This window comes from Fringilla coelebs (assembly GCF_963513975.1).
Source record: "Fringilla coelebs genome assembly, chromosome: 29".
In the NCBI taxonomy this organism is placed as follows: domain Eukaryota; kingdom Metazoa; phylum Chordata; class Aves; order Passeriformes; family Fringillidae; genus Fringilla; species Fringilla coelebs.
In genome coordinates, this window is record NC_140055.1 from 2,201,114 (window position 1) to 2,213,720 (window position 12,607).

At 54.7% G+C, this 12,607-nt stretch overlaps 1 protein-coding gene across 2 annotated transcripts; it reads left to right on the forward strand.

Moving 5' to 3' along the window:
* The first annotated feature begins 69 nt into the window (after nucleotides 1–69).
* UBQLN4 (ubiquilin 4) lies at nucleotides 70–11,824 on the forward strand. Of its 2 annotated transcripts, XM_084223143.1 has the most exons (11): nucleotides 70–282; nucleotides 2,147–2,298; nucleotides 4,450–4,655; nucleotides 4,977–5,239; nucleotides 6,185–6,343; nucleotides 7,006–7,231; nucleotides 7,516–7,655; nucleotides 8,104–8,187; nucleotides 8,791–8,906; nucleotides 9,490–9,667; nucleotides 10,639–11,824. In XM_084223143.1, the coding sequence occupies exons 1-11, from the start codon at nucleotides 121–123 to the stop codon at nucleotides 10,789–10,791; spliced, it is 1,839 nt and encodes a 612-aa protein (XP_084079269.1). In that variant the 5' UTR covers nucleotides 70–120; the 3' UTR covers nucleotides 10,792–11,824. The 2 variants fall into 2 exon arrangements, with proteins under 2 accessions (XP_084079269.1, XP_084079270.1); XM_084223144.1 differs by lacking the exon at nucleotides 8,104–8,187.
* The last annotated feature ends 783 nt before the right edge of the window (nucleotides 11,825–12,607 follow it).

Consider the following 12,607-nt stretch of genomic DNA (forward strand, 5'->3'; position numbering starts at 1 on the left):
CCGCGCTGCCGCTGTTCCTCCGCGCCGCCGGGAAGCGCTGTCTCGGGCCGAGGAGGTGCTGTGGCGCCGCTCCTGGCTCTCTGTGGTGGCGGTGGCCCGGGCTGGCGGCGGGCGGCGAAGATGGCGGAGCCGAGTGGCGGCGGCGGCGGCGGCGGCGGCCCCGGCCCCGGGTCTGGCGGGGAGGGCCAGGCAGGGCCCGGCGGGGCGCTGATCCGCGTTACCGTGAAGACCCCCAAGGACAAGGAGGAGATCGTCATCGCGGATGGCGCCTCCGTGCGCGAGGTGGGGGCGGGGGCAGGCCGGGGAGGCGGAGAGGCCTTGGTGGGGGGGCTGCCGCGGGTGCTGAGGGGCGGGGGCGGTTGTTCTGCGGGGGCCGAGGGATCGAGGGGTGCGCTGAACGGGTTTTGGGGAGGGACCTGAGTTTGGGGCCGGGGAGGAATTTCGGGCGCGCCTGAGGAGCGGGGGAAGGGTGCTCTGGGCTGGGGGCGGTCAGAGGGCCCGGGGGCCGTCTTGGAGACCCGGATCAGGGCTGGGGCTGCGTTCGGGGGCTTTTCGGGGCAGCCCGGGCCCTTGGGCCTTGCTGGAGCCAGGCTGGGAGGGAACGGGGAGATCTGAAGGAGGGCAGGTGCTAGAGGCCTTCGGAGGGGTCCGGAGGTGTTCTGGAGGGGCTCAGCTGTGGGAGGGGTCGAAGGTGTCGAAGGTCGAAGGGCAGGTGTCGAAACCACAATAGTTGAGGGGCTCGGAGAGCCGCTTTGGGGGTGGTGGCAGTGGGAGGGGTGCGAAGGGCCGGGGTGGGGTCTGGGGGCTCGGCCCGTGGGCCGGGCTGCGGGGGAGAGTATTCCCGGAGCGGAGGGGTGGGAAGGGTGCTGGGATCGTGGGCAGAGGCGCACGGGTGCGTGGGGGGCTCCCGGGGGGACATCAGGGGGTCCTGGCGTACGTCTGCACTTCTCTGGAGGCAGATCCCCCGGGCGAGGGGCGAGGAGCCGGGCAGATGTTTGGGGCCAGCGTTGGATGCGGTGGAGGAAGGGAAACATCGGGTGGGCTGGGGGGGCTGTGCACCTGCTAGGGAGCGGGAGAAGGCTGGGATTGCCAAGAGCTGGGCTTAGCAAAGGCTGCGATTGGCAGGGGCGGGCTCTAGGGCTGGTCCTGGCGTTGAGGAAGTGGCGATGCCCACTGGGACAAGGTGTCATGGGCTCTGTGTTGGGCTGGCTGCGCGCTTTGGTTGGGCGTAGGGCACGAGGTCGGCGTGTGAAGGGCCTGGCAGGGATTTCTGGGCAGCAGTTCATGCTGTGGGCAGGGGCTGTGCACGTGTGGCCCTCCTGATCCTTTCTCTCGGGGGGGGAGCCCCTTGGTAAGGGGGGTGTGGAGTGATGGCTTTGTGCAGGGAGGGCACAGACAGGGTGATCTGGGGCCAGGGCTGTGCTGTGCCCAGCCTTGATTTTAGAGTTCTGCTGCGAAGGCTGAGAGCTCTGGAACCAGCATGTGTTTCACTCTCCATCCTGGCCTTCCCCTCTGAATTCCCTTTAGTTTGTGTTTTCCAAGTGCAGGGCTTTATTTCCTCCAAATCAATCTGGGAATGCCCTGGCAGGACCAGCAGTGAGAGTCTTGCTTGCAGGTGTCAATCCCAGCACAGCACACAGTAAGGAAGAGGTGTCCATGCTCTGTGGCATGCTCACAGGGAGTTCAGTTGCAGAAATAGGAATTGGAGAAGACCTAGTTTATTTCCATTGGCTGATAAAGGATTATTGCCTTTTCCATAGAGCTCTGTCCTGTATTAAATCAGAGTTTGGCTTTCCTTAGGAAAAAAAAAATGAGCAGATGAAACCAGTTCAGTCATTCAGCATAAAAGGTGTGTTTGGGTTAGGCCTGAAGCACAACTGGTCTGGTTTTGGAAGCCTTCAGCTCTGAGGGAATAGCTCTGTTTTTCTGAGATTTACTCCATAGTTTGTGATTTCAGAGCTTGTCTTTGCTTTGGTTTGGTTTTCATTAACACCTCAGACATCATCAGTACCTGGTGACTGTGGTACCTTCATGGGCTCTGAGGGCTGGTCAGTTCCTTGGGCTGCTCCCAGAGTGGATGTGAGCCCTGGAGCTTTATGTTGCTGGTACCCATTCCTTTGCCTGAAAAATGCTGTTTGTTTTTCAGTTCAAAGAAGAGATTTCTAGACGGTTTAAAGCCAAACAGGATCAGCTGGTTCTGATCTTTGCTGGGAAGATCCTGAAGGATGGAGACACGTTGAATCAACATGGGATCAAAGATGGGCTCACTGTTCACTTGGTCATTAAGACTCCACAGAAGTAAGAGCTTGGTCTTGGGGGTGCTGGGGTCAAATGGGGGTGGGAATAACTGATTGTGATGATCCTGGTGAGCTTTCCCTGCCCCAGCTGTGGCACACAGCAGTGGGGTTTGTCACTAACCTGTCCATGGATGACACAGCTGTGATGGTGTATGGCAGGTACCTGGAGGGGCTGGTCCTTCAACATTACTTGTGTGTGTGTCTTGGAAGAACCCATCAGAAATGGATACTGGTTCTAGCAAACCACAAAAGTCCTAGAAAAAGTTGCTGATAGAAGAAATTACTTTCCCAGTGAATTTGTGTTAATCCCTGGGTTTTCTGTCACCTCCTCAGGCTCTCTGAGGTGCCACAGGAGGCACACATGCCCTGTGTGGCCCTGCAGGCACAGCTGCTCAGGCTGAGTCAGGCAGTGATGCTGTGCAGCCATGGGCACGGGGCACTGTGGCGTTCACTCGTGTGGGTGCACCCTGTGGGGATGTGGCTCAGGAGCACCACAGACCTCAGACTGAGCAGGACACAGGGCTGACCTCAGGGTCCTGCAGGTTTAGCTCTTCCCAGCACTTTCCAGAAGGGTGGTGGGCATGGAAGGGTTTTGGGGACAGCTGCTGTGCTTTGGTTACAGCCACATTTCATTGATCTTGGAAGGCCCTTGACAGCCATGCCTCAGGCTCTGGCCGCAGTGAGCCCAGCTCCCAGGGGGCTCCAGGGCTGTGTCTCTGTGCAGTTCTGCTGTCCCCTGGGGGAGCTGCATTAATCAAGATGCGTCTCCCCCCGCTATTTTTTTTCCACCTGTTCTTTCACAAACACAGGGAAGTTTGCTGCCAGGTTCTGCAGCCTCTCCTTGCATTCTGCCTTTCCAGGTGGCCTGAGAGCCTGGTGCTGTTTCTGCTGTCTCCACTATAAATGTAGTATTGGTGAACCATTTCAAAGAGGGAATCAGAGCTGCTCATTTTTCTCCTGCTAATATCCTAGAAGAGTGCTTACTGAAGACATTACAGCCTCTTCCTGTGGGAAGAGGCTGAGAGAAACCAAGTGCCCTTTCTCTGGCTTCCTTCTTCCTTTCTTGTTCAGCTTCCCATTTGCTTTGTTTCCCCACTTTTTGCTTCTCTTAGTGGCCAGTGGTTTTCAGCAGCAGTCAGGTTAGTCTGGACAGTGGACAGGGGCCTTCAGGGTTGATTTTTCAAGTTCTAGAGAAGTGAAAAGGGAAAGGGAGATAGAGAAAAAGAATACTTTTTGGTTTGAAAAAAAAATCAGGAAATCATTGTTCTTACTGTCAGAGGTATAATAGCATTATTGAGGTGAGTAAAGTGAATTTTGTGGTCTAATTTAATGAAAGCTCTTCAAGACTAGTCCAGGGCTGACTGTCATGACTGCAGAGGCTTTAGAAAGTCTTTAAATGTTCTCTTCCAAATTCCTGTGGTACTCTTGAGGAGTAACTGTGGTAAGAAGGTACTAACCTGGGTTGGTGTATTCAGCAAATGTCCAGCACCTGCTGCGTGGTGGCTTACAGCACAGCGTCTGTGTGGGTGGGTTAAAAGAAGCTCCAGACAACTTTTGTTGGAGCAGGAGCCTTGCATCAAGGTGCAGCCAGTGGCAGAACTGGGAATTTGGAGCCAAGCTGGCCAAAAATGTTCCATGGCTTTGTGAGACAGGTGCTGGCTGCCTCGTGCCTCAGGTTCCCCCTTTGTACAGTAATGCTGATGCTTCTTTTTGCCCCAAAAGCGGTGATAGGAATATTCAGAAGTGAACATTGTTGTTTACCCCATGCACTAGCCCTGCTGTAACCTCCTGTGGTTTCTGTGGGAGCAGCAGAAGGATTTTGCTGTTTGAAGCAGACTCATTGCTCAAGGATATGGCTGCAGTAAATAGTTCAGTGGGATTCAAGGAAGAGCTGGATACAACTCAGGGTAAGACCATCCAGGCGCTCTGCATGGGCCAGGACATGTCAGGGGCTGCAGTGCTTCAGGATGGGAGGCAGATAGATTCCAGCAGATGGAAGGCATCTGGGAGCACAGCTGTGCATCAGTGCAGGCAGACACGGGGTGGAAGCTGGGCTGGCTGCTGTGCTGGGTGCACCGTGGGGTGCGCATCCTGTGTCCCCGCAGTGCCCTTCCCCAGTACCAGGAGTTTAATACTTTTTTATCCTTTGCAGGGTCCAAGATTCAACATCTGCTGCTTCTGCCCCCAATGCTGCTTCTGCCCCCACTGCAAGCCCTTCTTCTTCTGCTGCCCCATCTCAGCCCTCCACATCCAGCAGTGCTGGTCCGGACGCAGGGAGCGGCAGCAGACGGAGCAGCGGCTCGGGGAGCGTGGGAGGTCCTGGAGATGGAGGCCCCAACAGTGCTGCATCCATCCTGTGTAAGTGGGCACTGGGAGAAGGAAGACTTTTCTGGGATTAGACCAAGGAATTGGGGTTCTTGACCCCTGTTGTTGCCCCTGCCTGTCGTGGGCTTTGCATGAGTCACTCCCATGGCACACCTCTGTGTCCCTGCTAAAGGTAGTGCCACTTGGTGAGGGGTGTGTGTGTAGGGATGTCCTTACCCAGAGCTGGCTGCCAGAGGAATACAGGGTACCCCTGGATTTGTGGGGATGCAGTTCAGCTGCTGTGCCTGTCCTCTTCTGCAGTTGCTGACAGTTACTGACTCATGCCTTTCTTCCCGTGTGCTGTTCCCTCTCCAGCTGGCTTCGGTGGCATCACTGGGCTGGGCAACCTTGGCATGGGCTCTGCCAACTTCATGGAGCTCCAGCAGCAGATGCAGCGGCAGCTGATGTCCAACCCAGAGATGCTTTCTCAGATCATGGAGAATCCCTTGGTGCAGAACATGATGTCTAACCCTGACCTCATGAGGCAGATGATCATGGCCAATCCCCAGATGCAGCAGCTCATGGAGCGAAATCCAGAGATAAGCCACATGCTCAATAACCCAGAGCTCATGAGGCAGGTGAGTCACACAGGGCTCAGTAAAGAGTGTTGAGGAGAGTCTTTGTGGACCAACATGAGTGTCTGCACTGCAGAGGAGGAGTGGGAATGCCAGAGCAGTGGTTTTGGAGATCTCTTCCTTCCTGCTGTGAGCTCCCCACAAACAGATGGTGGTCTTGAGTTATGTGAATACTAAATACTCAACCCACATCCTTGCAACTCTTTTCTTCCTTTCAGAGCTATTGAATCCATGGGGTATTGGGAAAAAAAAGGGATGCTGTGATTTCCTAGCAAGGCTACTGTGTTGTGAGTTGGGAGCATTAGTGTAGGCTGGGATCCCAGAGGCCTCTCATTTTTCCCTGTGCAGAGAGTACCCATGTCTAAGAGGACTGACTGGAAGACCAAAGGTTCATTGGAAGGTCATCCTAAGGGATCAGTGAGAATCTGGGTGTTAATAGCCATTAACAGGACTCTGCTGTTTACTGGGAAGGCTTGTCAAGAGGCTTGTGCTGAATGGGCCTCGTTTCCATTTGCTTCTCAGTCATTCTGCTTTCAGCTGTGTTGGCTGTACATGAAATTCCAGAGCTGCAGGACTGAATAATGAATAATCTGTACCTGAGCAGTTTCTCAAATGCGACCTGGATATTTTTTGTGCAGGGGAGACCCATCAAAAGTCTGGAGAGGGTGGAAGGATCCACATTCCTAGTTGTTGTGTGTAGTCCGGGAACATATGGGTGTTGTGTGTTTGGATGTCCTGATGCTGCTTAGGAACAGAACAGTCTCATCAAGCTGAACTGAGGCTGAGAAGGAAGAGAGCTGAGCAAGGCTGGGGAGGAGCCTGGATCCCTGATCTCTGTTTGCTTGGATAAATGATCTCTTTGCTCTCTGCCTGTGAATTGGGTTTAATTATCCTCTGTCTCTCCTGGGAGAGGAGCTTGAGCTTTCCACCTTTTCGTTCTTCTCCCAGACGATGGAATTGGCTCGTAACCCTGCCATGATGCAGGAGATGATGCGGAACCAGGACCGTGCTTTGAGTAACCTCGAGAGCATTCCAGGAGGATACAATGCCCTGCGTAGGATGTACACGGACATCCAGGAGCCCATGTTCAGTGCAGCCAGGGAGCAGGTATGGCTGTGTTCTGTGAGTGGGGTGTAGTGTGGGAAGGGGGTCTTTCCCTGTCCCTTCTGCTGATGGGGCAGTTTTCCTACAGCGTGGCTCCACTCCAGGCAGGCACTGGCCAGAGAACATGGTGCATTGCCTCTCATGAAATGGGTTGAGGTGTCAGAGGAGAGACCTGCTCTGGCTCCTCCAGTCCCCCAGCAGGCTGGATGCCAGCCCTGACTGATAGGCAGGCCCTGTCACTGTTAGCCCAGCCCTCTGCTCTCTGGATTAGCTGGAGCCTGACGCCTTCAGTTTGAAGCTGGCTCAGATCCAGCTGGCTGGTAGTGCAGGAGGAGGGAGCACAGGCCTGGCTGCAGAGGGCTGTGCAGACATACTCCAGTCCAGCATTACCTACTGCTATGTCTGGGTGCTGGTTTTACAAGGGCATTTTGAAGCCCTGCATTTGGGAGCTGAATCTGGGTCTGTGGCCACTCCCGAGCCTGGTCATTTTCTGAGTGAGGTGTGTTGTGGATTGCAGATTTCTCAGGGGGCGGATCATGGCACATGTTTAGCAAATTCTGGACTTGGCTGAATGTGATCGGCTGTTCCCTGGCTCGCTCAGTGCTGGGGTTGGTCTGCTGGGACTAACTGATTCCATCTGTTTCTTTTTTTTTTTTTCTCCCTAGTTTGGCAGCAATCCTTTCTCTTCCTTGACGGGGAATTCTGACAGCTCGAGCTCTCAGCCTTTGCGGACGGAGAACAGAGAGCCATTGCCCAACCCCTGGAGCCCCACACCCCCTGCTTCCCAGAGTCAGGCACCCAGCAGTGAAGGGAGCACGGGCTCAGCATCCACCCAGGGCACCCCAACTGTGTCCAACCCCTTTGGGCTGAATGCTGCCAGCATCGGCGCTGGTACGTAAGGGAGGAGCTGGAGGGGGATGGGTCTAGCCTACTTGCAGACACCAATGAATTATTCTGATGCACTTGTTGGATGGCTCCTTTTGGAACTCTGCTGTCCCTGAAGCTCTCAGGAGCAGGAGAGTGGCCAGCAGAGCACTGCCATGGCTGTCCACAGCCCTGTTTGCTGCTGGCCAGGGGATGGAGGACAGGCAGTGCTGTCACCTGTCACATTTTGTGTCAGGCAATGCAGTGGTGCTCAGGTTCATCGGGGGTTTTCCTTCGTCTTCCCCTTGCAGGCATGTTCAACAGCCCAGAGATGCAAGGACTCCTGCAGCAGATTTCTGAAAACCCTCAGCTGATGCAGAATATGATCTCTGCCCCCTACATGCGGAGCATGATGCAAACTCTTGCCCAGAACCCGGACTTTGCAGCACAGGTAACAGTGTTGCAGTTATCTGCTGTTGCCAGGCAGGCCGTGAGCTCAGTGTGAGGTGTCAGTCTGCTGCTGGGGTCAGACTGGTTCCTCCTGCAGACACTGGAGCTGAGTGAATACACAGTTTGGTTGTATTTCTCAATTGCCAGAAGGCAGCCCCAGCTCTGAGCCCAGTGTGTTTTGCAGAGCCCCTCACACAAGAGGTGGCTCTCAGAGGGACATTGGAATGGCCCTTCTCTTTGCCTGTGGCCAAGTGGCCTCTGTTCAACACTGCTGTCAGGAATTGAGCGGTCCCATTTTGATTCCCCCATAGCAGGGGAGCATGTTGAAAGCCCAGGGAGGGAGTCAGGGGCCCCATGAGTGACCTGTTCTTCATGGCTTAGTTGCATAGGGTTTAACAGCAAGTGGCAGCAACCCTCTGACCCTACCTACATGTGCTGTCTCTTGCTAGATCATGGTAAATGTCCCCCTCTTTGCTGGGAATCCACAGCTTCAAGAACAGCTCCGCCTTCAGCTCCCTGTCTTCTTGCAGCAGGTAAAGGCCTCTGGCTGGCCCTGTGCTGCCCTCAGCCCCTGGCTCCAGAGCTTCTCCCCCACTGTGGGACAGGCAGGATCTCAGCTGCTTGGTTCAGTGCACTAGGAAGCATGTGGGCTTGGGGGGCTGGGCTGAGGAAGGAAGGGGGTTGCACAGGGGAGACAAAGAGGAAGAACATGGTTAGAAAAGGTGGTCTGAATTAACACATCTGAGTTACTGAAAGGTGGACTCCAGATTAGGCTTGTTAAGCTACTTGGAACCCCTATGTAGACAGTGTCTCACTGTGTTGAGTTTACAAAAATGGCACAGTTAATTGTGCTAGAGCAGCTGGTTCTTAGGTAAATCAGAATCCAAAGGCATGTGTCCCCAGTTCTAATCTGCTTCACCCAGTTCATTTAGGAAACCTGCTGTGAGCTCTGTGAGTGTCCCTGCAGGTGAGCCCTGCAGTCTGGAGCCTCGGAGGAGGACCCAGACACGAAGGGCAGCGCTGGCCGCGGGCAAGAGGCGCAGCTTGGCGCCGGCCCAGGTGTGACAGTGCTGGAGCTCTGGCTGCCTGAGCTCTCGCTGGTTGGTACCGTGGTGTGTCTCTGCCTTGGTCCCCAGATGCAGAACCCGGACTCGCTGTCCATCCTCACCAACCCCCGCGCCATGCAGGCCCTGCTCCAGATCCAGCAGGGGCTCCAGACGCTGCAGACGGAGGCCCCCGGATTAGTGCCAAGGTACGGAGCGCTCCAGAGCAGGACTGCCATGCCCAGCACCAGCAGGCAGAACTGGCTCTGCATTCATCCAGGAGATCTGCTTAGGGCAGTCTGGCATGGGGACTTGTGCTGGTGTGTGCCTGCAGGCCCTTCTGAGCAAGCTAATTAGCACTTGCTGCTTGCTTGTCCCTCACTGGGAAGTCTTTGACCCTTTGTTTTTGGAGAAAAGGTTTGGAATGCACTTGGTCCTTCCCCCATCCTTTGTTTGATGCATTTAGTGTGGACTGAACTCAAGAGCTTTATCTCTGGAGAACAGTGTGAGATGGACAGACGCAGACACAAGGCTGGGTGGGTGTGCTGGAGCAGGCTGATCTACTGGCAGTCCTCAGCTCTCTGCTTGCTGTCACCACGGGTCATGCTCCATCACAGTAGTTCTCTGCAGGCTTCTGTTAGCTCTGCTCACTCCCAGTGCCGTGTGTGACCAGAACATGGATGCAGCTGGTTCAGTTTGCAGAGCTGCCCTGTAGCAGGGCCTTCAGTGGGGGCCAGCCTGGTCGTGCCTGCCCAATGCCAATGTCACCCTGAGCTCTGCCTTCCTCTGCAGCCTTGGCTCCTTCGGCATGCCCCGGATGCCCCCGTCCTCCACAGGAGGAAGCACAATCCCGGAGAACCCCGTTCCCTCTGCTTCGACACCGGCCAGTGCCTCTCCAGCTGGGGGTGGTAACCCTCAACAGCAGCTCATGCAGCAGATGATCCAGCTGCTGGCCGGAGGAAGCTCTCAAGTACGTAACACCCAGGGGGTGCTGGCATGGGCAGGGAGGTCTCCAGGGGGGTCCCCACCTCACCCCACTCAGGGATTGTGGTCCCCAACACTCTCTTATGACTGTGGTGCTCTGGGCCAGGTTTGGCTGACCCTTTGGGGTGTTGAACTCTTTAAGAGGTTTAAGCTCAGCGTGCTGGGGATCCTTCTGCCTGCACTGCTGCCACTGTCAGTACAGAACCAGGACTGACTCTGGTGTGGCTGCTGCGCCACATCCCCGGGGGACACGGAGCCTGTCCCCACACCACCCTGAAGCTGAGCTCGGGGTTTGTGTCTGGGCTGCTGGCAGTGCCTGTGTTGGGATGCTGTGTGTGCTCTCTAACTCCAGGCTCTGTGTGTGCTCTGACTCCAGGCTCTGTGTGTGCTCTGACTCCAGGCTCTGTGTGTGCTCTGACTCCAGGCTCAGTGTGTGCTCTGACCCCAGGCTCAGTGTGTGCTCTGTGACTCCAGGCTCAGTGTGTGCTCTGTGACTCCAGGCTCTGTGTGTGCTCTCTATCTCCAGTTTCTGTGTGCTCTGACTCCAGGCTCAGGGTGTGCTCTCTGACTCCAGGCTCAGTGTGTGCTCTGACTCCAGGCTCTGTGTGTGCTCTGACTCCAGGCTCAGTGTGTGCTCTCTGACTCCAGGCTCAGTGTGTGCTCTGACTCCAGGCTCAGTGTGTGCTCTGACTCCAGGCTCTGTGTGTGCTCTCTGACTCCAGTTTCTGTGCTCTCTAACTCCAGGCTCAGTGTGTGCTCTGAGTCCAGGCTCAGTGTGTGCTCTGACTCCAGGCTCTGTGTGTGCTCTGACTCCAGTTTCTGTGCTCTCTGACTCCAGGCTCAGTGTGTGCTCTCTGACTCCAGGCTCAGTGTGTGCTCTGACTCCAGGCTCTGTGTGTGCTCTGACTCCAGTTTCTGTGCTCTCTAACTCCAGGCTCTGTGTCCTTCCCCTCGCAGGCGCAGAGTCCCGAAGTGCGATTCCAACAGCAGCTGGAGCAGCTCAATGCCATGGGCTTCATCAACCGTGAGGCCAATCTGCAGGCGCTCATCGCCACCGGTGGGGACATCAACGCAGCTATCGAGAGACTGCTGGGCTCCCAGCCTTCCTAAACTCTGTCCTGCTGCCCCACAGACGTCAGCACATGCATCCATACACATGCACAGGGGATCTTTCCGGAAAGCCCGCCATCATTTTCATATCTGACAGCTGTCCATGTATTTAAAACAAAAAGATACAGCTTAACCCTGACCTTCCTACTAAGTTAAGATTTCATGTTGAAATGCTCTTTAACTGGCTTGTATGTGGATTCCAGTTCTCATCGTGGCCACAGAGACTTCAGATGTGTATTTTTTCCTAAATATGCCCTGTCTCAGACACTCTTCTCTCTCTCTCTAGATGGTAGAGGCGATACTTCTAGTTACTTACCTGAATGATTGTGTTTTGAGTAGCTTGATTTTAACTGTACATGATTCCTTCCCCTAGCCCTCCTTTCAGGCAAATATTTAAAAAAAATTGAGCCAAGTTTGGGGATTGGTTATTTCTCTCAGTGTCTTATTGGGAATGGATCAAAAGAAAAATTGAAATTACCTGAGAATTTCTGATGTCATTTGTCTTAATGTTTCCTGGGATGAACCGAGCCCGTGTCCCTCACTCACAGGTGCCTCCAATCTCCTGCTAGAGGGTTAGTGGGTGAGAAGCCTGCATTTGAAGTGTGGCCTCTTTACACTTTGGGGGTGGTGTAATGGAACCCAGGGGTGTGCAGCGACCAGGTGTGCTGTTCTTGAGCTTGAGTTGAAGGTGCTGTGCAGAGGAAGGTGTTTGGAAGGTGTGTTTCTGCCCAAGTCGTGTGGTTCCTGGTCAGAGGTGTCCAGGGGCATTGACTCCTGTACTCAGTGGGCTCATTTGTACAAGTGTGAAAACTAAAAAGGAAATGGAAAAATAAGCTAACGGTCTTTTGCTTCACTGGAAAATGTTGAAGTTCATGTTCTTCCCAGTTTAGATCCATCCTCCACCCCCCTTCCATTCTGGTGTGTTTGAATGTTCAGACTGTCCAAGAGACTCCCCAGGACCAGCAGGGTGGTATTTCCCAGGAGCCTCCATGGCTGTGTAATTTGCATACACCATTTTTATCAAAGGAAAATAAATGCGCACAACCATCTGTCTCCCTGCATCCCTGTCTCATCCTTGGCTCAGCTGGGCCACTTCCCATTTACTTGGGATGAATCTGTGCTGTCCTGTTCCCCGAGCTCAGCTCAGTGCAGGCACGGGGGTGTCACTCCCTCCCTCCTGGCCAGGAAACCTCTGACACTTCAGGAATGCTGCTGTAGCTTCCCAAACACTGGCCCTAAAGTGCCGGGCTGGAAGCTCCCTTTGAATTAGAATTGGCAATTAGCAGCTGTTGGAACTGTTGAGAGCTGGGAGTCAGTGTTATTGGAGAGTTTTGAGTTTCTTTCAGTGTGGGAGGATTGGGCAGAGAGGGAACAGGAGCTTTGCTGCATACCTGTAAAACCTGCTGCACCCAGCTGGAACTGGGATGGATGGGTGTTGGTGTTGCTGAGAGTGTAGGTGGTGGTGGTGGAGAAAACACGGGGCTGGAAACACTCCTGCCTCTGTGTGTTCATCCTAATGAGGCTGCACTCCCTTGGAGGAGGATTTAGAAAGCAGCTTTAGCCTCTTCTGGAGGCTGTGCACAAACGTGTGCAGTGCTTTGTGCAACCTCTCCTCAGACGTGGGAAGTTTGCACAGAGCTGGGTGGGGATGGGACTGGAGGTCCCAGTTGGCACTGGTGGGGTCAGAGCTCTTCCCAAATGTTACTGATTGGCCCCTTTGCAGCTCCAGACAGGCTCCTGAAAGTGCCTGTGTGAGCCTTGGGATCTCTGCAGGGTCCCTTGGTGGCACTAAAGTCTGCACAAGCCAGCTCTTGTA

What these genes read in the sequence shown, in the direction of transcription:
- UBQLN4 (XM_084223143.1), top strand. Translation starts at nt 121, where the DNA reads ATGGCGGAGCCGAGTGGCGGCGGCGGCGGCGGCGGCGGCCCCGGCCCC. An exon ending in CAGTGCTGCATCCATCCTGT is followed by an intron (nt 4,656 to 4,976) that starts GTAAGTGGGCAC and finishes TTCCCTCTCCAG; the next exon opens with CTGGCTTCGGTGGCATCACT. An exon ending in TGCTGCCAGCATCGGCGCTG is followed by an intron (nt 7,232 to 7,515) that starts GTACGTAAGGGA and finishes TTCCCCTTGCAG; the next exon opens with GCATGTTCAACAGCCCAGAG.